The sequence below is a fragment of the Vulpes lagopus genome, chromosome 23 (genome assembly GCF_018345385.1).
Source record: "Vulpes lagopus strain Blue_001 chromosome 23, ASM1834538v1, whole genome shotgun sequence".
Classification (NCBI taxonomy): domain Eukaryota; kingdom Metazoa; phylum Chordata; class Mammalia; order Carnivora; family Canidae; genus Vulpes; species Vulpes lagopus.
In genome coordinates this window covers 51512028-51536342 of record NC_054846.1, presented here as the reverse complement: position 1 = coordinate 51536342, position 24315 = coordinate 51512028, and the positions used below count along the sequence as shown (strand labels likewise).

Below are 24315 nucleotides of genomic sequence, written 5' to 3'. Positions count from 1 at the left end.
GTAACCAAATAGGGAATCTCAGTAGTCATGTGCAAACTAAAGAAAAGAAAAAGACCACATGGAAATTTTTAGAACTGAATAATACATTAACTAAAATGAAAAATTCAGTGGGTGGTGGGAGTACTGACTGGTATGGCATTCTGGACAGCAACTTGGAATTATTTCATACAACTAAGACTATTCATACTCCATGACTTAATTTCTCTTCTGTTCATCACATACCACATGGAAAATTTTGAAAAGCACAAACTGGGGAAGATATTTGTTAACACATAAAATCGATGAAGAATTAGTAGCTGGGATATATAAAGAACTCCTATAAATCAGTGAGAGAGAGAGAGAGAGCGTGCAAGCAAGGGAGCAAGAGAGAAAGCAAGAAACAATCTAATTAAATAATAGCAAGAGAACTAGTAGGCAGTTCACAAAGAGAAAATGGGAAGACTAATAAAACTATGAAAAGGTGTTAAATCTCAATAATAAGAGATGCAAAACAAATGCACAATGAGATATGTAGGCTGCACACACTCAAATATACAAACATTAAAAATATAAACAACACTAAATGTTGGTAAGGATGTGGGAAAATAAGAACTCGTATATACTCCCATCAGGAACATAAATTGGAAATGGTGTGGTATTACCAATTAAAATCTCTCCTGTACAAAACCTAATACCCAGTGAATCCACTACCCCTGGAGCATGCGTGTGCTAGTAGACATGTACTAGAATATTCACAACAACATTGTTAGTAATAACTAAAAATGGAAACAGTGCAAGTGGCCATCAATAGTAAGAATAAATGAATATTCAATATATTGGAGAACCATCCAACAATAGAAAAACTTCTGCTACACAGCATCATTACTGGGTGAATTCCACAACATAATAGTGAGAGAAGCAAGTCCCAGAAAAAGACAGATAGTGTAATTTCATTTTTATAACATCAATAACGGGAAACAAAGACATTTTGTTTAGAAATGCACACATGAGGGGCACCTGGGTGGCTGACTCTTGATTTCTGCTCAGGTCAAGATCTCAGGGTTGTGAGACGGAGCCCCAAGTCCGGCTCTGTGCCTGGCGTGGAGCCTGCTTAAGATCCCCTTCTCTGGATGCCCCTCCCCAAATGCATACATAGATAGCAGAAGGACGCAGGAAAGTGAAGGAACTAACAAAAGTCAGGGGAGGGGCTTCTCGCGGGCCAAGGAGGGCAGCGCGCGGGTTGGAGCCTTTCTGAGGCCTCATTCTCTATTTCTTAACCCGAGTGTGAGTTGCACAGTTACTCACGTTGTTGTTAAGATGAATACGTTTTGTTTTGTACACTTTCTCTCTGTATAACGTATTTCACACTAAAAATGACTCTTATAAAGACTGGATCGGACAACCTCTAGAACTCTGTCACCGTGGACGGTGTGCGGCCCAGGCCCTTCCCACGCGGACCTGCTGGTCCTGCATGGGCGGTGCCCCGTGAGCCGCGGACCCCGAGGCTGGAGAGTGGCGGGCGGGCCTGCGAGAGCACCTCCACGGTTCTCAGGGAGGCCACGGGGTCCGCACCCAGGGGGCTGGGTTCCAGCGCTGGTTCCGCCTCCTGGACAAGCCACTGTGAAATCCACAACTAATCACTGAACTGGGAAGTTCAGGCAGAGACCCGACACGAAGGGCGGTTCTTTCACAGCGGGGGGCCCGAGGGCGCCCCGGGGCTCTCCAGCCGAGGGTGCCGTCTGCACCCAGCACCGGGCTCCCGAAGCCGGCTCCCCGGCCCCGCCCCCGCCCCGCCCCCACAGCCCGCGGGGTGCCTCGTCCGGCTGCGCGCGCACCGCGGGACGTCACAGACGAGCTGCCCCGCCCATCCCGCTCCTTCGGAAGCCCCGCCTCCCCGCGGGGCCCCGCCCCTGGCGTTCGCCGGGCCCCGGCGCGGCCCCGCCCCGCCCGTCTTCCGGCCCCGCCCCTCCCGGCTGCCATGACAACGAGTCCGCGCCCCGCGCACAGCTGCTGCTCGGGCGGGACCCAGGCTGGACCGCGGGCCGCGGCCTGGGGGCCACAGCTGCCGCCGCCGCCGCCACCTCGTCTCCTCCCCGCCCCCGCCCCGCCCCGCCCCGCGTCTCCTCGCCCGCCTCGGGCCCGCGGCCGGGGTCCGTCCCCGCCGCCGCCCCCCGCGCGGATGCCGAAGGTGAAGGCGCTGCAGTGCGCGCTGGCGCTGGAGATCCGCTCCGTGAGTACCGGTCGCGCCCGGGCCCGCGGTCGGCTCTTCCCCGCTCGCCGCCGTGCGCCGGCTCGCCCCCGGGAGCCCGGCTCCGTCGCCTCGGTGTCCTCCCGCCCCGGAGCCGCCGTCCAGTCGCGTCCCCGCGGCCCTGCCCGGGAGCCTCGCTTCGGGGCGCCTCCGCCCCTGCCCGGCCTTCCAGCGAGGTGGGCTGGGGCCTCTCCTCCGTCCCCTCTCTGCACCTGCTGCCCTAGACCGCCGTGTTGGCCCCGTTCCTCCCCGGCCGTCCAGGCGCCGGGATTTCCTCCCAAACCCCTGCAGCAGATTTGCTCAAGTTCCCAAACCTGGGGTTGGTGGAGCAGCCTCTGCTCGCGGTGTTGAGAGTGGAACCCTCACACCCCGCGGCCAGGCCGTCAGCTCTGGGAGCGCCCCGCCACCTCCCGGCCCCCCTGCCAGCGCCGGGCCGCCCTGCCCCGCCGGGAAAGGCAGCGACCTGCGCGGAGAAGCCCCTGTTCTCGGAACTGGCTGCAGAGGCCCAGCCCCAGGCCCCCTGCAGATCGCTCAGGAGGACCTTCCCCAGCCTGCTGTGGGAACCAGCTGAGGCATGAGCCCCCGTGTCCTTCCTTAAAAAAAAAAAAAAAAAAAAGATTATTCATGAGAGACACACGGAGGCAGAGACACAGGCAGAGGGAGAAGCAGGCTCCCTGCGGGGAGCCCCATGCGGGATTCGATCCCAGGACCCCGGGGTCACGCCCTGGGCCCAAGGCAGACGCTGGCGCTGAGCCCCCCAGGGGTCCCCACCGCGTCCGTCCTTCAGTGAAGGAAGTTGGACCTCTCTGTGATGGGAGAAAACTCCATCCGTCTTAATCATGGCAGTAGACCCTTTCAGGGTTTTTTTTAACTCCCTCCTCTGCACTTTTTACAGAACCCTCTCATCCTGGTCTTCAGATGAAAGCCCCAACTTGTCTCTTCTGGAGGAAACCCTCAGAGAAGCTTTCCATACCCCCATTTTAGACCCAAATCCCCCATTCGGTCTCTTTTCTCTCCTTCCACTTCTAAGCCCTCTCACCTCTCAACTCTTTGATCTCCCAGTGAACGCAGGCCGTGAGGGTACCTGAGTGTCCAACCCCAGGCCTCTGAGGGCTGCCCTGGGAAGCCCTCCCCACTTCCTTCCCGCACATCCTGCACATCCTGCACATCCTGCAGGCCTGCAGGCCCGGCTTCTGTGTCTGCTTCAGCCCTCCCGTGCTTTCCTGGCTGTCCTGACTCGCGTTGGAATGAGGCCGCTGTTAACACAGTCCGTGTTACCTCCAGGGAAGTCACAGGACTGTTCTAGATCTTTTGTTAGGTGTTAAAGAAGGCAAGGCTGGGTAGGGCAGAGTGTGAGGCAGAGTGGAGGGGAAGAATGTTTCTGGGGATGTTTTCATCCCGCAGCTGCCAAAGTTTAGCAACTTTGTAAAGTAAGATTCCTCTAGCAAAAGAATACCCAGAGCTGCTTAAACGGCTTGGCCTGGAGCAGTTGGTAAAACATCTCTGCCTGCAGCCTCACCGCACTTTGTTACTGGCTGCTGCTTCCTCCTCTGTCAACCAATGGGGGTTAGCGGGAGTGCAACTGCCTGAGGGGCTGGCTCTCCCCCCCCCCCCTTTTTAAGGCTTTATTTATTCATGAGAGAGAGAGAGGCAGAGGGGAGACACAGGCAAAGGGAGAAACAGGCTCCCTGCAGGGACCTCGACCTGGGGCTGGATCCTGGGACTCCAGGCTTTGGGCTGAAGGCAGACACTCAACCGCTGAGCCACCTGGGCTGCCCTGGCTTCCCTTCCTTTGCCAAAAGATCTCCAAGAGGAAGTACTAGGTTGTAACTGATTGATAACTGCACGAAGGAGTTGCAGAAATACATTTGATTTCAGTACTGCTCTTCCTCAGAAAGTAAATGTGTGATGCAGCTTTGTGTTCATCGAAGCTGAAGAAGTTATGCAAGTGGAAACGTTCCTATTTAACTTTTTTCAACAGACACTTGAGTCGCAGAATTTCACAATTCTAAGAATCTTAGGTATCATTGAATTTAATTCCTTTTTACAGGTGAGGCTTAGCATGGCTAATTATTTGCTGAGGGTTGCACAACTGTTTAGAGGCAGATCTGCAACAAGATGCTAAGTTTTAACCAGCAAAAGCCCTGTTAAATGGCTCTGATGCTCAGAAGAAGTAAAAAAAAGACCATTTGCAACCATTAGCTTGATTAATTTGGCTTTGATTGAATAGATGAATTAAATGACCATAGATACTTTTAACCTCTTCTTTCAAATTTTAGTTTTTTCTTTTCAATTAGTTTTTTATGTTTACATGGTATAAAAGTCAAACCTACAAATGATACACTCAGAGCAGTCTCACATCCAGCACTATCTCCTCAAACTTCTTTCCCATCCATACTCATTTGCTGTAGGTAATGATTTTATTGGTTTCTGAATTATTCTTCTAGTATTTCCTTTTGTAATATAACCAAATAGATAACACACACACCATTCCCCTCATATATTTTTTCTTTGCTTCTTTATACAGTAGGTAGCATATAAACTATTCTGCACTTTGTTTTTTTCCCCACTCTGTATGTATAAAATTTGGCATCTTTATTTTCCAACTTTTTATTGACATTTTTTCAAACATAAAGAGTAGTTGGAAGAATAGTACAGTGAATGACTATATCCCATGACTATGTACATTAATTTATCTGTACATATGTGTATGTGTAAAATGTGTTTTTTTTTTCTGAAAATTTGGAGGTAAACTGTTGGTATCATAATACACCCTCAACATCTGTCTTCTAAAAATAATGACATGGTTCTGCATAACTACCATACTGTTATCACGCTTAAGATCATGAGTGACAATTCTTAATATCTAGTGCATATTCACATCTTCCCAGTTGTCCCACAAATAACTTGCAGAGTTAATTTTTTAAAACCCAGATCCAATCAAGATTTACATGTTGCATTTGGTTGTTAGGTGTTCTTAATCCATTTTAATATAAAGTTGCTCAGGCTCCGGGGTTGAGTGCCTGACTTTGGCCCAGGGCGTGATCCTGGGGTCCCAGGGTTGGGGCTCCCTGCATGGAGCCTGCTTCTCTTCTTTCTTTCTTTTTCTTTCTTTCTTTCTTTCTTTCTTTCTTTCTTTCTTTCTTTCTTTCTTTCTTTCTCTCTCTCTCTCTCTCTCATGAATAAATAAATAAAATCTTAAAAAAAAAAAAAAGCTCTACTTTTTCATTCCCATGATCTTTCCTTCTCCACTGCCCCCCCACCCCCATGGATTTAGATAAGTTCATATACTCATGTAATCATTCTTCAGGTGAAGATTTAGCACACTTCTATCACCCTAGGAAATTCCCTTGTGCCCCTGTCCAGCCCCGTGCAGAGGGAACTATTCTGATTTCTGTTACTATAGATTAGTGTGCCAGTACGTGAATTGCAGGTGCAATGGAACCGTAGAGTATGTAAATTTTGTGTCTGGCTTTGTTTGCTCAGCATAGTTTTGAGCTTCCTCCATGTTACTGTGTATCAGTAGTTTATTCCTTTATATTCTATGTGTAGACAACATTTTTAGCCATTCTCTTTACTGATGATTATTTGGGTTGTTACCAGGTGATGGTTGTCATGGATAAAGCAACTATAAACATTCATTCTTGTAAAACTCTGTGTATATTACCTTTTTTTTTTAAGATTTTATTTATTTATTCATGAGAGATGCAGAGAGAGAGAGGCAGAGACTCCTCATCTGGGTCCTTTCCTTCTGTCTCTGTGGGGCCCTCACCTCCACTCCCTTGGGCAGCTTGCTCTTGTTGGAACAGTTGCTGTCTGCTTTCTAAGAAGGGTATGAGGGAGATAGAGTTCTGGAACCTTACAAATCCAGAATTGTCTTTATTCTGTGCTACCTTTACCTTTCTGTTATACTTTCTAGGAGATTTCTTCCACTTCGTTTTCCAAACCTCCTACTGAGTTTCTCATTTTTGTCACCATGTATTTTATTTTACTTTTTTATTTTTATTCTATTTAGTTTTTATTTATTTTTAAAAATCTTATTTATTTATTCATGAGATGCAGAGAGAGAGAGAGAGAGAGAGAGAGAGAGAAAGGCACAGACACAGGCAGAGGGATAAGCAGGCTCCATGCGGGGAGCCCAACGTGGGACTCGTTCCGGGACCCCAGGATCACTCCCTAGGCCAAAGGCAGACGCTTAACCGCTGAGCCACCCGGGCTGCTCTGTATATTACCTTTTAAAGAGACCATGCTCAGATATAGAATATCCTATGTTGTACTATTATCTGAATTTTTCCCCTATGTGGTGACATTTACTTTGTTCCTAATTCCTATTAACTGGAAATTAGAGGTTTTCTCTCTGTGTGCATTCCATTCTCTCCCCCCACTGTGCCCCGCATGATTGTTTTTTTGCTGTGGGCTTGTATTAGTAGTAATCTCATGTATGATACTGTGGGGAGATGAGGGCAAGAACATTGTAAACATGAAAGGTTTTAGTGTACAACACACCATTTTGTATTGCTCCATAGAGCTGTATGACTTGAGAGAAAATATATTGCTAGGAAGAAAGTCTGACTTTGCTCAATGAATCTTTGTAGAATGATATAGGCCAATAACTTGCCTATCAAGAGCAGCAATTATGTCTCCTACCACTTATACTTTTAATAGTTGAAACATCTTACTTATGATATGAAAAGTAGTTTTGCTGCTTCTTTTAATTAGTAGTTCAGTTTTCATGAGATTACTTGAGAGAATGGAAGAAACTGCAGAGAGAGTCTAGTGCCTGGGCAATGAAAGCAGTCAATAGTGACAGTTTGGGTTTAATTTGTATACATGAATATATAATTCCCAGTTTTAGTTCTCTGTACTCCCTTCACCTCATTGCCTCCTTAAATTATTGATAACATTGGGGCAAACAAATCTGGGTCCTTTTTTCCGATCATTGCTCATCCAGGTTTCTGTGGAGTGAGTGGTGTCTCGCAATTGTGCTACAGTTGGTGGTGATTTTCCTTGTAATACAGACTTTTAAGAACTTTTAAATAAAAAACACTTGAAACTTACAGAAAAAATAAAACTGAATACTGTGATCCTTACACCCCTGATTTAACAAATGCTACATTTTACATGTTTGCTGCAGATTTTGTTTTTAAGAAGAAAAATGGTATGGATATAGTTAAGGCTCCTTTGTGTACCCTCCTGACCCCAGTTTTTCTCCTTCCCTTCCTAGACGGAAGGTAATCAATATCCTGAAGTTACAGTTTATTATTTTCATTCTGGTTTTGTACTTTTATTTGTGTGTGTCTTTTTTTTTTTTTTAAAGATTTTATTTATTCCTGAGAGACACAGAGAGAGGAGAGGCAGAGACACAGGCAGAGGGAGAAGCAGGCTCCATGCAGGGAGCCCCATGTGGGACCTGATCTGGGATCCCTACCACACCCTGGGCTGAAGGCGGCGCTAAACCGCTGAGCCACCTGGGCTGCCCTATTTGTGTATGTCTATGTGCTACTTATACTATTGTCTTGTTTTAAAACTTTACACAACTGGTATTTACTTTATGTATCTTTTTGCATACCTGCTTTTTCCAGTTCAGTTTTTGAAATTTGTGTTGATTCTTGCAGATCAAGTTCATTTCTTTAATTGCTATAAAATACTATTTATTTTTGTAATAGTGATTACATTTTATTTTATTGATATACTTTTAGATGCCAGTGAAATTCTTTGGGCTACCTTTGTTTACCTTAGTGTTTGCGGGGGTCCTGTTGGTGTTAATTGTCTAGTATTCTGTATGACTTGAATGTCCTATTGATTATGTACATTAAAACCGGTGTGTAATTAATACAAGTTAAGAATCTAACTCTGTTTTATGTATAAACACAGTCTTTTTGTTTTTAAGGTGGTAAAACTCAGTGAATTTTCTAAGAATACAATTGCAATGTAAATTGAGGAAAGAGTAAACTTCGTTTTGTTTGATACTCTGCTAAGAGTTTACTTTTTTGGAAAATCATGGCACCAGTGGCAGTACTGCTTGTGTTTGAGTTGTCAGTATGGGCATGTGTTATTCTGCTTTAGAACCTCTCCGTTTTACTTAGATTCTGTATACAGGTGCAAGTACTGTATCCTCTAGCTTAGTCCTGCCTGAGCATTTACATATAGAAATAGACCTTTTATTATAAATTATTTCTGTTTTTTTTTTTTCAAGTTAGGGCATTGGTTTATTTTTTTTGTCACGTGTATAGGTAAATTTCAAACCGTCTGTTGTAAAGTAGGGTGTTTTGGATCTTCTAGAATATGGACCCAGTGCTCCAGGCACAAGATTTAGGAATTGAACTACTGAGGCTCCGGCAATTGTGTTAGCTTCATAGGGCTATAATAACCAATTTCCACAAACTTGATGTCTTAAGACAACAGAAATTCATTCCCTCACATTTCTGGAGAACAGAAGTCCAAAGTAGAAGTTCAGCAGGGCAACATTCTTTCAGAAGGCTCTAGATGGGGAGTGGGACTGGGATCCTTCTTGGTTCTTCCAGTTTCTGATGGTGGCAGGTATTTCCTGCCTTGTGGCTGTATTAACGCCAACCTCTAATCCAAGAGGTTTCATTTTCTGTGAATAGCAGTTTATATCCTTTGCCTTTAGGAATTCCAGAGGTGTTTTTTTTCCTTTCTTGTTGAATATATCAATATATCTTGGATAGTAACCTATCCAAGATTTCTACATTACATTATATATAATGTAAATTTCAACAATCCAGTTGAACCTTATTTTTTCACTTTGTTTTTGTGGTCTTTAGCAAATACCTTTTTCGTTTCTTTCTTTCTCACTGGTAAGCAAAGAATGCTGTTGATTTTTATTTTTTTTAGGTTAACTCTTTATAGAACTGTATATTCAGCAAGTGCACAAATTCTGAGTGTGTAATCACCACCCAGATCAATAATTAGAAAGAATATCATCAGCACCCCAGATTGGGCTCTTGTGCTCCATTCCTTTCAGCCACCTCTCCTGCCCCCTCCTCTCCCAAAGGTAATCACTGGTATAACTTCTATCACACCATATTTTGAACTTGTGAAATCTGTCTCTCTCTCCACAGAATGAACTTTTTAATACCTAATTTCCGGGATCCCTGGGTGGCGCAGCGGTTTGGCGCCTGCCTTTGGCCCAGGGCGCAACCCTGGAGACCCGGGATCGAATCCCATGTCGGGCTCCCGGTGCATGGAGCCTGCTTCTCCCTCTGCCTATGTCTCTGCCTCTCTCTCTCTCTCTCTCTCTCTCTCTCTCTCTCTGACTATCATAAACAAAAAAAAGACTTTAATACCTAATTTCCTTGTGAGAATTCATCCCTGTCATTTTGTAAGACAATAAGCCTTTTATCATTCCATTGGTTTTTTTCTCCCCAGCTTTATAGAGCTATAATTGACACATAACGTTGTATAAGTTTGAGGTGTGCAACATGCTGATATGATATATTTATAAATTACAGAATGATTATCTGGGTAGTATTAGCTACCATCTGCATCCTGTCACATAGTTATCATTTCTTTTTTTTTTTTTTTTTAAAGATTTATTTATTTATTTATGATAGAGAGAGAGAGAGAGAGAGAGGCAGAGACACAGGAGGGAGAAGCAGGCTCCATGCTGAGAGCCCGACGTGGGACTTGATCCCGGGTCTCCAGGATCACGCCCTAGGCCAAAGGCAGGCGCCAAACCACTGAGCCACCCAGGGATCCCCTAGTTATCATTTCTTTTTTGTGATGTGGACACTTAAGATCTATTCTCTTAGCAACATCAAGTATTTAAGACTGTATTAGCTATAATCACCATGTTGTACATCAGATCCCCAGACTTATCAATCTTATAACTAGAAGTTTGTATCCTTTGACTAATATCTCCCCATTTCCCCCTCTATTCCCCCATCCCTGGTAACCACCCCTCTACTCTGTTTCTCTGAGTTTGTCTTTTTTAGATTCAATGTATAAGTGATATCATACAGTATTTGACTTTCTCTGATGGGCCCTTGGAGCCCATCCAGATTGCCTCAAATCAAAGGATTTCCTACTTTCTTATGGCTAAAAAATTATATATGTAATCTCACATCTATGTTCATGGACATTTGGACACTTAGGTTGTTTTCCATATCTTGGTTATTGTGAGTAATCCTGCAATGAACATCGGAGTACAAGACATCTCTATGAGATCCTGTTTTCAATTCCTTTGGATATATACACAGAAGTGGGATTGCTGGATTGTATGGTAGTTCAGTTTTTATTTTATTTTATTTTTTAAAGATTTTATTTATTCATGAGAGACACACAGAGAGGTAGAGACACAGGCAGAGGGAAAAGCAGGCTCCATGCAGGGATCCCCATGTAGGACTCGATCCTGGGTCTCCGGGATCACACCCTGAGCCGAAGGCAGACACTCAACCCCTGAGCCACCTGAGCGTCCCGGTAGTTCAATTCTTAATTTTTTGAGGAGCTTCTATACTGTTTTCCACAGTTGCTGTACTCAGTTTACATTCCCATCAATAGAGAAGTAGAATTCCCTTTCCTTAACCCCCTTGCCAACACTTAGTATTTATTGTCTTTTTTGATAATAGCGATCATGGCAGGTGTGAGGTGTGGTTTTGGTTTGCGTTTCCTGGATGATCAATGATGTTGACCACCTTTTCATGTACCTCTTAGCCATCTGTGTGTCTTTCTTGGAAAACTGACTATTCATTTTCTCTGTGTCCATTCTACTGTTTTTTTTTTTTTTAAGATTTTAGTTATTTATTTATGAGAGACCCAGAGAGAGAGAGAGAGAGGCAGCGACATAGGCAGAGGGAGAAGCAGGCTCCGTACAGGGAGCCCAATGTGGGACTCGATCCCAGGACCCTGGGATCATGACGGGAGCCAAAGGCAGAGACACTCAACTGCTGAGCCACCCAGGCGTCCCTCCATTCTACTGTTGATGGACATTTTCACTATTCCCAGTATTAGGATATTACAAATCGTATTCTTATAAATATTCTTGTATTTCTTTTTGCACATTTTGAATTCTGCACATTGTGGAAATCTCACATTAGTCCTGGTCATCATTTAGATTATCTATGTGGAAAATTATGTTGTTTACAGATGAAGACAGTTTGACTTTTCTTGTACAATTTTTTTCTTTCTTTTGTTTTATGTCCTTGACCAGACTCTCGTATAAAATTGAATGGTGGAAATAATAGTAAATATACTTGTCTCTTTATTTATTTATTTTTAATTTTTTTATTTATTTATGATAGTCACAGAGAGAGAGAAGAGAGGCAGAGACATAGGCAGAGGGAGAAGCAGGCTCCATGCACCGGGAGCCCGATGTGGGATTCGATCCCGGGTCTCCAGGATTGCGCCCTGGGCCAAAGGCAAGCGCCAAACCACTGCGCCACCCAGGGATCCCTGTCTCTTTATTTTTATTTTAAGTTGTGGTTCTGAAGTTTTGCCAGTAAGTATTAGGTTGAGTCTTATGAAATTGCTGACAATGGACTATATTTTTACTTAAAAAAAAAAAAAGCCATGGAGATTTCCTATAGTTTAGCCTAATATAATATTAGCCCTAGGATTTTCATTTATTAAAATAAGAAAGTTCTCTTCTATCCCTCATTTTGAAAACATCCTGAGCATTGAATTATATTGAATGCTTTTTCCTGATCTGTTGTGATTATAGTATAATATTGTTCCCATAGCCTATAAAGGGATACATTTTGTGATGTTGCACTCTTTCCATTCCTATGGTAAATTCTTGTTGTTAGGATATATTATTTTTCCTATATTTGGATTGGCTAATTTTTTCTTTAGGATCTTTTTTTTGGATTCATAGATGAGATTTTACTGGATGAGTCAAATACTTATTTCACTTAGATTTCAGTTTTTTTATTCTTAAAACGTTTACTTTAAAATATCTTAGACATACAAAAGGTTATAAAGAGCAACATAATGCACCCATGTGCCTACGTACCAGCTTAAGAAGTAAAATATTACAGATAAAGGTGAAGCTTCCTATATATCTCTCTAATAGAATCCCTTCCTCCCCTTAGCTACTCACTCTTCTGAATTTTATCATTCCTCTGCATTTCTCAGTATTTTTCTCATATTAATGTCTGTCTTTAAGGCATTTGTTTGATTTACTTCCAAGTGCTGCTTAACTGGCATCCCAAAAGAATTGGCAAAATTGTTTTAAAATTATTTGGTTCTAAATATTTTATCTTTTTTTTTTTAAAGATTTTATTTATTTATTCATGAGAGACACACAGAGAGAGGCAGAGACACAGGCATAAGGAGAAGCAGGCTCCATGCAGGGAGCCTGACGTGGGACTCAATCCTGGGTCTCCAGGATCACACCCTGGGCCGCAGGCGGGGTGACTACTGCACCATTGGGGCTGCCCTGTTTTATCATTTTTATTGTGATTTTCTGCTTTAGCTTATGAGCTATTTAGGAATTTGTTTCAGTTTCAAGATGCACAGGATTTATATATGTATATGTACTCAAGTCCCCTACACGTATACATACAGACTATCTTTTATCGTCATATTTTAATTTAATTGCATTGGGGTATTGAATGACATCTGCATGATATTTTTGTTGAGATTTCTTTTGTCTCCTAATACTTATACAGTTATTGTGAATGATTTTTTATATACTTGAAAATAATATGTAACTTCATTTGTTGGATGTAGGGCTCTCTGGCCATTATCAGATGGAGTTTATTTTCTCCAAATTTTATTTATTTATTTATTTATTTATTTATTTATTTATTTATTTGAGACACACACAGAGAGAGAAAGAGAGGTAGAGGGAGAAGCAGGCTCCATGCAGGGTGCCCGATGTGAGACTCGATCCTGGGACTCCAGGATCACGCCCCAGGCTGAAGGCAGGCGCTAAACTGCCGAGCCACCCAGGGATCCCCCCAAATTATCTTTAATCCCATATTAATTTATTTTGTCTGCCTGATCTTCCAGGTTGTAATGGAGATATATTAAAATCTTCAGTTTGCTTATGTATTTCACTGTATCCTTGATGTCTTCTAGTGCACTGTGATCTGTACAACCATGGATTCATTTCTACCTACTCTGTTTTGCGTTGGGTGTGTACCATCTATTTGAGAATTTGTGGGTTTCTCCAGTTCTGGGTAAATTCTTAGCTTCCATATCTTTGACTTTTATTTTTTTCTCCTGTTTTCTCCTTTCCTCTGACATATATTGGAACTTGTATCTGTTCTCCATGTGCTTTTTTTTTTTGGGTGTAATTTTTATTTTTATACTTGTTCTGGGAGAATTCTTCAGAATTATATTCTTAAGAAGTTATCAAGTTAAATTTTAAAAATCTCCTGTATTGAGGTGCACCTGCCTGGGTGGCTCAGTTGGTTAGTGTCCAACTCCTGATTTTGGCTCCGATCATGATCTCAGGGTCAAGAGATCCAGCCCCTTGTGGGGCTCTGTGCTGAGCATGGAGCCTGCTTGAGATTCTCTCTCTGCCCCGCCCCTGCTCATGCTTGTGTGTGTGCACTCACACACTTTCTCTCTCAGAACCCTTCCCCCAGAGGTGCCTGGGTGGCTCAGTTGCTTTAGTGTCTGCCTTCTGCCCAGGTCATGATCCCAGGGTCTTTGGGTCAAGCCCCATGTCAGTCAAGCCCCACGATGGATGAGCCCCATGTTGGACTCCCTGGTCAGTGTGGAGCCTGCTTCTCCCTCTCTCTTTATTCCTCCCCGCTGCTCACTCTCTCCTACTCCCTCTCTCAAATAAATAAAATCCTTAAAAGAAAATTTAAAAAAAGCAAAGTCCCCAAACTCCTGTATTGAGATTTTAAACTTCATGGACTACATATTCAAGAATTCTCATATAACCTGTCTTTATGTTTATACATTTATTAATTTTTTAATTAATCTCTATTTTAAGTAATGTGGGGCTCAAACTCATTACCTCGAGATCAAAAGTTGCATGCTCTACTGATTGAGACAGCCAGCCACTCCCTAGTTTCTCTTTTTAAATTTCTGGCAAATATCTTCCTTCTCTGTTAATTTTATAGTTTTTGGGTTTTTTATGGAATTTTCCCCCTTCTCTCAGATGAAGTATCCTAAACACTTACTTTAAAATTGTTTTCAGATTGTGCAAATTACTTTAATTTTCATTTGAAGTGAATTTATCACTGGCTTGTCAATTCTGTTGGTTTTCTTAGCTCTTGGGCTTACACCGAATTATAGGCCAGTTTTGTGAGAATTGATATCTTAATAGTATTGAGTCTTTCAGTCTACGAACCTGGTATATTTTTTACATTGTCTGGACCTTCAGTTTCTTTCAGAAGTGTTTATTGTTGTCAGTAGGCATGCCTCACACATATTTTGTTAAATTTATATGTAAGTACTGCATACCTCAGGTTTTAATGCTATTGCAAATGGTACTTTTAAAAATTTTTCATTTTTTTAAAAAAAAATAAAAAAAATTCATATAAGTGTTCTGACACAAAGAAATAACATTGATTTTTGCATATTGAATTTATATCCTATGACATCAGATTCTTTATTTCTAGTAGCATATTTGTAGATTATAGACTACAATTAGGTTGTCTACAAATAATCAGTTTTACTTCTTTTCAATTTGTATACCTTTTATTTCTTTTATTTTTTATTTTTAAAAAGATTTTATTTATTTGTCAGACAGAGAGTGCAAGCAGGGCAAGCTGCAGGCAAAGGGAGAAGCAGACTCCTGGCTGAGCAAGTAGCCTGGTGTGGGACTCAATCCCAGGACGCTGGGATCGTGACGTGAAGCAAAGGCTGATGCTTAACCAACTGAGCCACCTAGGCGCTGTATTTCTTTTATTTTTAAAATTTCTTTTGCTTGTCCTTTTTCACTGGCCAGGACCTATATAGTACATTGAATACAAGTGTTGAGCATGGACATACTGACCTTTCTGCTGATATTGGGGAAGCATCCAGTCTTTCAACATCAGTATGACATCAAATTTAGGCTTTTTCATAGATATTCTTTATCAGTTGAGGAAATTTCCTTCAGGCCTCAGTTTTCTAGAGCTTTTATCGTGAATGGAGCTTACAGATGTCAAATGCCTTTTCTGAAGAAAAAGAATTGCAGGGAATTTCTAAGATTTAATACTACAGTATACCTTTTAGAAGTGATTTAATTATATCTGACACATTTTTATATGTTGTCTTTTCATTTTCACGCAGTTCAAAGTATTTTTAATTTGTCTTGTAATTTCTATTCTTGTGATTTAGAAATCTATTGTTTAATTTCTAAATATTTAGATTTTTTTCTAGATATTTTCCTGTTTTTTAATTTTTAATTTTTTCCTGTTTTTTTTTTTAGATTTTCCTATTGTTTATTCTAGTTTGGTTTAATGGGATTAGAAAATATACTCTGCATGACTTCAGTCCATTTATGTTTATTAGACTTATATGGCTCATAATATCATCTCTATTCATGAATGTTTTCATGTGCACTTGAAAAAAATGTGTATCCTTTTGCTCTTGGATGGAGTTATTACATAAATGTCAATTAGGTCAAATTACTTGAATGTCGTTCACATTTTTTATACTCTTAATGATCTTTTGACTGCTTATTTTATCAGTTACTGAAAAATCAGTTACAGTTATATACTGTAATTTTTTGCTTCGTTTACTTTGATACTGTATTATTAAGGCTATACATTTAATTTTGTTATAGCTTCCTGATAAATCAAATTTTTAATCAATATGAAATATTTCACTTTAACCTTGGTAATCTTTCTCTTAAGTCTACTTTATATCATATTAAGACAGTCATCCAGCTTTCTTATGATTAATGAATGCATGGTATATCTTTTCCTATCATTTTGCTTTTTTTTAAATTTTTTTTTATTGTTTATTTATGATAGTCACAGAGAGAGAGAGAGAGGCAGCTTTTATCTTAAATCTTTATTTTTTAAAAGATGAAGATATAATTCAAGTATAAAAATATACCCATTTAGGGACACCTGGGTGGCTCAACAGGTTTGATCCCAGGAGTCCCGGAGTCCCGGGATTGAGTTCCACATTGGGCTCCCTGCATAGAGCCTCCTTCTCCCTCTGCCTGTGTCTCTACTTTCTCTCTGTGTCTCTCACGAATAAATAAATAAAGTCTTAAAACAAAACATTTAAAGTGTACAATTCAGTGAATGTTAATATATTCACTGAAAAATTGTAAAACAATCAATTCCAGAGTATTTTCATCACCCTATAAAGAAATCCCATATCTATTAGCTGCTGTTCCTCATTTTCCCTCTTCCTCAAGACCCTGGCTACCGCTAATTGAATTTCTAACTCTATAGGTTTGCCTATTGGGGACATTTATATAAATGGAATCATAAGGTATGTAGCCTTTTGTGTCTGGCTGCTTTCACTTAGCATGCTTGTAAGGTTCATTCACGTCACATCTGTCAGTGCTTTATTCCTTTTTATGGTCAGATAATATTCCATTGAATATACCACATTTTGCTAATCTATTCTTCAGTTGATGGACATTTGGATTGTGTCTACTTTTTGACTCTTATAAAATGCTGTTATACTCTTATATATATTTTTGGGTTGTTACATGTTTTCAGCACTCTTGGGTATATACCTAGGAATTGCTGAATTTCATGGTAACTCTGTTTAGTTTTTTTGAGGAACTGCCAAACATTTTTCCACAGTGGCTGTGCCATTGATACATTTCCATCAGCAAAGTATAAGGGTTCCCATTTTTTGGCATGCTCCCCAACACTTGTTTTTGTCCATCTTTTAAATTATAGTCATTTTAGTGGATGTGAAGAGATATTTCAGTATGGTTTTGATTTATACTTCCCCAATGACTAGTGATATTGAACGTTTTTCGTGAGTTTATTGGTCATTTGTTTTATCTTCTTTGAAGAGATAGCTATCATTTTTTGCTCCATGTATCTTGGAGCTCTGTTAAGTGCATATATGTTTTCTTGAAATCTGTATCTTATAGATGTGTTTTTAATTGCTGTGTCATTATAAAATGTCTGTTTTAGTTTCTAGTGCCCATTTTTGTTTTAATGTCTATTTTGTCTGATATTAGTATAACTATTGCAGCTCTCTTTTGGTTGCTGCTTGCATAGTTCATTTTTTCCATTCTATTACAATCAACTCATTTGTGTTTTTGAATCTACAGTGTGTTTCTTATAGACAACATATAGCTGGCTTATAGTTTTTATCCATTTTGCCAAGTTCTACCTTTGCTTGGAGTATTTGGTCAGTTTGCCTTTAATGTAATCACAGTTAAGGTAGGATTTGTCTCTTTCATTTTGCCATTTGTTTTCTGCATGTCATGTCTTTTTTGTTGTTTCTCTGTTTCTGCATTACTGCCTTTTGTGTTAACTGTTTTCTAGTATATCATTTTAATTCCTTTGTTTCTATTACTATGTTTTTAAGGTATTTTCTTAGTGGTTGTTCGGGGGGTTCACAATTACTATCTTAGTTTATAACAATCTGGTATGGATTAATACCAATTTAATTTGAATAGTACACAAAACTTTTGCTTCTATTTAGTTCCATTCTGTCCCTTAATGATTTTATTGTCATACAAATTATATCTTTATACAGATAAGCCTTATCAACACAGTTTAGTAATTGCTGCTTTATGTAATTTAATTTTAATTAAGGATGGAGCAATAAGAGAAAAAAATGTATACTGTCATCATATTTATCTATGCAGTTCCCTTCCTTGTGTTCTTTTTTTTTTTTTTCATGTGGATATGAGTTGCTGTCTAGTGTCCTTTCTACTCAAGGATTTTCTTTAGTATATCTTATGGGGAAATTGTGCTAATGATGAATTACCTGTTTTTGTTTTGCTAAGAATGTCTTAGTTTTCCATCCTTTTGGAAGGGAAATTTTTGTTGAAATTGAATTCTTATTTGATAGAATTGAAGTGCATTGTGCAAATATTCTGAAATTCCTTCGGCACTTTGAATAAGTCATCTCACTTCTTTATAGCTTCATGTTTCTGATGCAAAATCAGCTGTTAATCCTATTGAGGATTTTTGGTACCTGTTGAATCACTTCTCTTGTGTTGCATTAAAAATTCTCTCTTCATCTTTGTCTTTTATGTGGTTTGGAATTCTCTGAGCTTGTTGGATGTATAGATTACTTTTCTTTAAATTATGGAAGTTTTTGTCCATTATTTTTTTCAGATATTCTTTCTGGCCATTTCTCCTCTCATTCTGGGGTTCCTATCATTTCTATGTTGTGCTTAATAGTATTCCACAGATCTCTGAGATTCTGTTCATTTTTCTTTTTTCTTTTTTTTTAAAGATTTTATCTATTCATGAGAAACAGAGAGGCAGAGATACAGGCAGAGGGAGAAGCAGGCTCCCTATGGGGAGCACGATATATGGGACTTGATCTCGGGACACCGGGATCACACTTGAGCCGAAGGCAAATACTCAACCACTGAGCCACCCTGATGTCCCTCTTCATTTTTCTTTATTTTTTCTTTCTGTTCCTTAGGCTGAATAATATTTTCAGGTTCACGTAGTCTTTCTTCTGCTAGCTTCTTTAGTGAATTTTTTTCATTTCTGTCATGTGCTTTTCAACTCTAGAATTTCTACTTAGTTCTTTAAAAAAATAATTACTACTTATTTTTGATATTCCTTTTTTGATGAAACATTATTGCCATGTTGCCATACTTTACTTGAGATTTTTATTTATTTTTTATTTTTATTTTTTGCTTTAGATTTTTAGACAAGGTTTCCTTTAGTTCTTTTTACATATTTATAATAGGTGATTTAAAGTCTCTGTTTAGGAGACTGGGCTTCCTCAGAGACAGTTTCTGTTGACTGCCTTTTCCCCTGTGTATGTGTGATTCTCTTGTTTCTTTGCATGTAATATTTTTTTTTGTTGAAAATTAAACATTTTAAATAGTATAATATGGAACTCTGTAAATCAGACTCCCCCTCTTTCTCAGGGTTTGTTGTTTGCAATTGCTTTCTGTTTGTTTAGTTACTTTCCTGAGTTAACGTCTGTATTCTTTGTCACGGGTGGCCACCAAAGTCTGCTTGGTTAGCTTCATGGCTTGCTAATGACTGGATTTATATATCCTTAAATGTCTTGAACCAATAAGTCTCCCTGTCTTTGCTGAGGATTTTTGTATGATTGTTGAGGCATATTTTCTGTGCTGTGCAGGTAGTTTACAACTCTGTCTTAGCCTTCACTTCCAACTATTTCAAAGCCTCAGGGTCAGCCAGAGAGATTAGGGTTTCATCAGGTCATTTCTGAGCACATGCACAACCTTGAACATGTGCATGATCTTCTAAACTGCCAAAATTATGTTATATAGCTTCTCAAGACAGCAGCTCCCCCCCCCATACACTCATATACATGCATTTCCAGCTTTGCATTTTGATCAGGTTATGGTTTGCCTCAATTGTGATCACTGCCTCGGGTATCTGTTGTGTTAAACAATTGCTACTGATTGTTTTTGACAATTGCCTTCGGGAGAAAGGCTGTTTGTATGAGTGAACTCCAATTCAGATCAAATAAAGAGAATCCCTGTGAATGAGGGTTTCCAGGGAACTGTCAGACAGATCAAATAATGGCAGTTCCACGGGGATGAGGCTTTTTGGGTAGCGTTAAACCTGTTCTGAACACTCCAGTGTCTGTGTGACTGCTGGTTTTCATGGCTAATATAATTCTAAGGATTTTGTATTTCAAGGCTAAAGAAGACCTGAGTAGAGGAGATGGGGAGTAGAATATGTTAGCATACCACAGTATCACTGTTTTAACTGCAAGTCAGCTATTTTTTTTCAAATAAATGCTCTTCAGATTGTTGCAAATCTCTAGTTATTTTCTATAGCTGTAAAAAGTTGATTTCACCAGTTGTTGGTAATGTTCTCTTTTGCTTTTATAGAGGAGCTGATTTTTGGAGGTATTTGGTCCACCAGTCTGAAAGTACTTTGCCATGTGCATCTTTATCTTTAAAGTGATTTTTTTTTTTGCATACAGCATATTGTTCTTGCTTTTTTTTATCCAATCTGACAATCTCTTCCATTTAATTAGAATGCTTAGATTATTTGCATTCATGTAATTATCCATATGGTTGTTTAAGTCAACTGCTTTGCTTTTTATTTTCTGTTTGTTCAATCTGATTTTCTTTACCCACCCTCCCTTTCCTACTTTCTTTTTGGAAAGCTACTGGGTGTTCTTTTAAAGCATGGCAGCATTTGTAGAAATGTGGGTGAGAAAAACTCATGCTTTCTTGCGTATATGTGTGTGTGTGTGTGTGTATATGTATATTTCAAAGATTTTATTTATTTATTCATGAGAGACACACAGAGAGAGAGGCAGAGACATAGGCAGAGGGAGAAGCAGGCTTCCTGCTGGGAGCTTGATGTGGGACTTGATCCCAGGATCCCAGGATCACAACCTGAGCCAAAGGCAGATGCTCAACCACTGAGCCACCCAGTTGCCCTTTTGCATATATTGCACATTGGAAAGAGAGTCAGTAGTTTCCAATAGAGTACTCTCAATTAGAGTAGCTGCACAACTCAGTAGAAATAGAATATGAGTAACAAGTTTGAACCAAGGATGTAATTGTAAATTTTTTACCAGCTACATTAAAAAAGTGAAAATAAATAAATAAATTAGTTTTAATAATAATTTTACTTAAGTCAATATATTCAAAGTGTTAGTTATTAATGAGATATTTTATGCTGATTTTGTAATGAGTCTTCAAAATCTTTTTGAACAAGTTCTCAAAATCCTCAAAATCTTGTATTTTACACTCATTGTCCATCTCAAATTTGGACTAGCCACAACCGTAAGCATAAGTGGCTAGCACCTACCACATTAGGTAATACGGAGTTAGAGAGATTCTAACAGATTTGATTTTAATGAGGCAGAGTAGGAAATGAAGGTGATGGACAGCATGAGATTTGCTGAAGACCTTGATTTTAATAGATTTTAATAATCAGTGGGGAATATATTAGGACAGAGTGGAAAATTGATTCAGGGGGAGAGGAAGTAAAAATATCTGGCACAGAAAATAATCTTAACTGCAATGTACAAAGAGACATGAAGTCTTAGTCATTTATTCAGTGCAATAATTTGTGTTGATATGACAAATTATAATGATTTTCAGTCTAACAATAACTATATTGGTGGAATGCTCTGTTAGGCACTTTTTTTTTTTTAAAGAAAGCTGGCAGACATTTCTTTTTTTTTTTTAAGATTTTATTTATTTATTCATGAGAGACACACACAGAGAAAGAGAGAGAGATACAGAGACAGAGACACAGGCAGAGGGAGGAGCAGGCTCCATGCAAGGAGCTCGATGTGGGACTCGATCCTGGATCTCCAGGATCACACCCCAGGCTGCAGGCGGCGCTAAACCGCTGCGCCACCGGGGCTGCCCTGTTAGGCACTTTTCTAAGCACTTTTGAATGTATTGTATTGATTCATTTACTGTGTCGCTTTAAGTAAGTAGATCACCTATATTTCTTGGGGCTCTATTGTTGTCATATATAAAAAATATGAAGCTGTACTTGATAATCTCTAAGCTTCTTTTTAACACTGAAAGTCTGTGGCTTTGGGTACACTGATGCGAATAAAATTTCTGTCCTTAGGGAATTACAACTAAAAGAGGTGAGATGTACCCACTTAATTAAAATGCATGGAGACAATAATTAGGCCTTAAGAGAACTACAAAATGTTATGAGAATTTAAAACGTTTTTACTTAATATAGTAAATTCATAATAAATGTTTGAGTTAGATTGAATGAATAATGATATCTGGTGAGTCAAGATAGGTTTTTTTTGTAGGAGATGTAGCTGATTGATGTAAGCTTTGGGAGGTGATAATTATAAATGAGGAGGAGATGAAATGGAATGGTAAGGAGTAGTCATCCTAATAATGGAAGAATGTAATGTGTGTGGTCAGAGGACAATACAAATATACTTTGATTGTATTATTGGGGAGGTGTTGAGTGATACTACAATATGAGTATATTGGAATGAAATCTTAGCCTTTAAAATCCATGTAAGGGTGTGGTTGATTACTGACAATGAAATGTGGGCAGGGCCTGAGGAGACTGTGCCATGTAGTTTTTAGAAATGCCATATTTTGTGTCTATACTTTCTGTCAATCATGTGGCTAAATAAATACAATTTCATATTTTAAAAATATTTCACTGGGCTAGAAACTTATAGTTCACTAGCTTTGGAAGTTTGTCATATTGCTTTTGATGAGAGTGTGCATGGGCTGCTGTTTAGGGTGGTACTTTCTATCACTATTTTTTTGTGTCTTTTAGGATAGTGCTTTGTTTCTGCTGAGTCTTAATCCTTTGTGATTAAATGATGCTGAATAAGTTTATGTCAGCATTCAGCGTAAAGTGGGTGCCTAAGGCTGACTTTAAAACTGTTAGTGTCTGTCCCAAGAGCCAGTACACAGAGCTTCAAATGTGGCACAAATAACCAAATGGAGAATCATAGATTTCTCAGAGGGATGGAAGTTATAAAGGCATTTCATTTAACTCTGTAAACACTCGAGTCTCTCTCTCTCCTTTTTTTATTTGTGCGTATTTTTATTAGCTTAGCAGACTAGTGTTTTAATGTAATGCCTTGTAAATTATTTTAGTAGGATAGTTCAGGGAATTCATAAAGCAGTTACATCTCTCTATCTAATTTCATTCAGGTAACTTGTCCAGGAGTGGTGCTGAAAGACAAGGAGGACATCTATCTTAGCATCTGTGTGTTTGGCCAATACAAAAAGACACAATGTGTCCCAGCCAATTTTCCACTGGTCTTCAATGCCAGAATGGTGTTTGAAAAGGTGAGTTCAAATATCAGATCAAATATTAACAAATAATCAGAATACTTCCAATTTTTAATAAAAGCCCAGAGCACAAATTATTGTTGCTGACTGTATACTTTGATTTCATTCAGAAGGAGATTTGTAACTTAAACTCGGAAGCTTGAAAATAAATATGCATTCTATTATGCAGTGAATCAGTTGCCTCTTTTTCATGATGGATCAGTCTATTTCCAAATTTTGTTAGTGGGCTTTATGTAAGATAGAGCATCTTGAGTATTAAATAATTTTTATAAAAAAAAGAGGAGATATTAATAGGTAAAAATAGGTTTTATATTTTTATTTATGGCTATCTCGTGTACTTCTTTCTTGAGTTTCTTTTCTATTTTTCCCCTAAAACTACTGCTTTTAGTTTATTACCAGTCATATTCTTTACTTTTTTTGTTTCATTCTTTCCTTCTCTACTTCCCTCCTTCCTTCCCTAACCTCCCATTCCTCCCTCCCTCCTTTCCTTCCCTTGAGTTCCCTTCCCTTCCCCTCCCCTTCCCCTTCCCTCCTTCCTTCCTTCCTTCCTTCCTTCCTTCCTTCCTTCCTTCCTTCCTTCCTTCCTTCCTTTTCCCCTTTTTTTCTGCAAGTAATTACCCATGTCCTGCCCTGTTCCATGCACTGTTTGAGGCACTGGGTAAACAAGACAAATAGCCTCCTTTCTTGGAGCTTTCACTGTAATGGGAGAAACAGACACTAATCAAGTAAACATGAGAATAATATAATTTTATGTAGTGATAAATGTCATGAAAAGAATAAAGGGAGGACAAGGGGATGGAGAGGGTCTGAGTGTTCAGAGATGGCAGTAACATTTAAGCTGAGCCTGAATTATGAGACAGTTAGCAGTTATTCGAAGGTCTGGAGGAAAAGCATTCTTTTTTTTTTTTTAAGAATTTTTTTTTAAGACTTTATATATTCATGAATGAGAGACACAGACAGAGAGAGAGAGAGAGGCAGAGACACAGGCAGAGAGAGAAGCAGGCTCCATGCAGGGAGCCTGACATGGGACTCGATTCAGGGTCTCCAGGATCACAACCTGGGCCGAAGGCGGCGCTAAACTGCTGAGCCACCCGGGCTGCCCAGGAAAAGCATTCTAAGCCGAGGAATAGCAAATAGAAAGGCTTCTTGGTGGGAATAAGCTTGATGAATTGGAGGCGCACCAAGAAGGCCAGTATGACCATGGAAACAAATAGCAGGAGGAACTGGAGATGAAGATGAAGCACTGGTGACGTTGGAGAGGGAGCCATAGTCAGCTGTA

General features: G+C 39.7%; 1 protein-coding gene across 5 annotated transcripts in view; it reads left to right on the top strand.

Annotated features, from left to right (window-relative positions):
* Positions 1-2017: 2017 nt before the first annotated feature.
* The window catches only part of SPATA6 (spermatogenesis associated 6), a 145593-nt gene continuing 123295 nt past the window's right edge, over positions 2018-24315 (top strand). For 4 of the 5 annotated variants that reach the window (XM_041738805.1, XM_041738804.1, XM_041738803.1 and 1 more), the window contains exons 1-2: positions 2018-2209; positions 22896-23033. In XM_041738805.1, coding sequence (XP_041594739.1) covers positions 2159-2209; positions 22896-23033 — 189 coding nt within the window. In that variant the 5' untranslated portion in view covers positions 2018-2158. Of the gene's footprint in view, positions 2210-22895; positions 23034-24315 lie in introns of those variants that run through there. The other variant, XM_041738807.1, reaches the window with a different exon arrangement.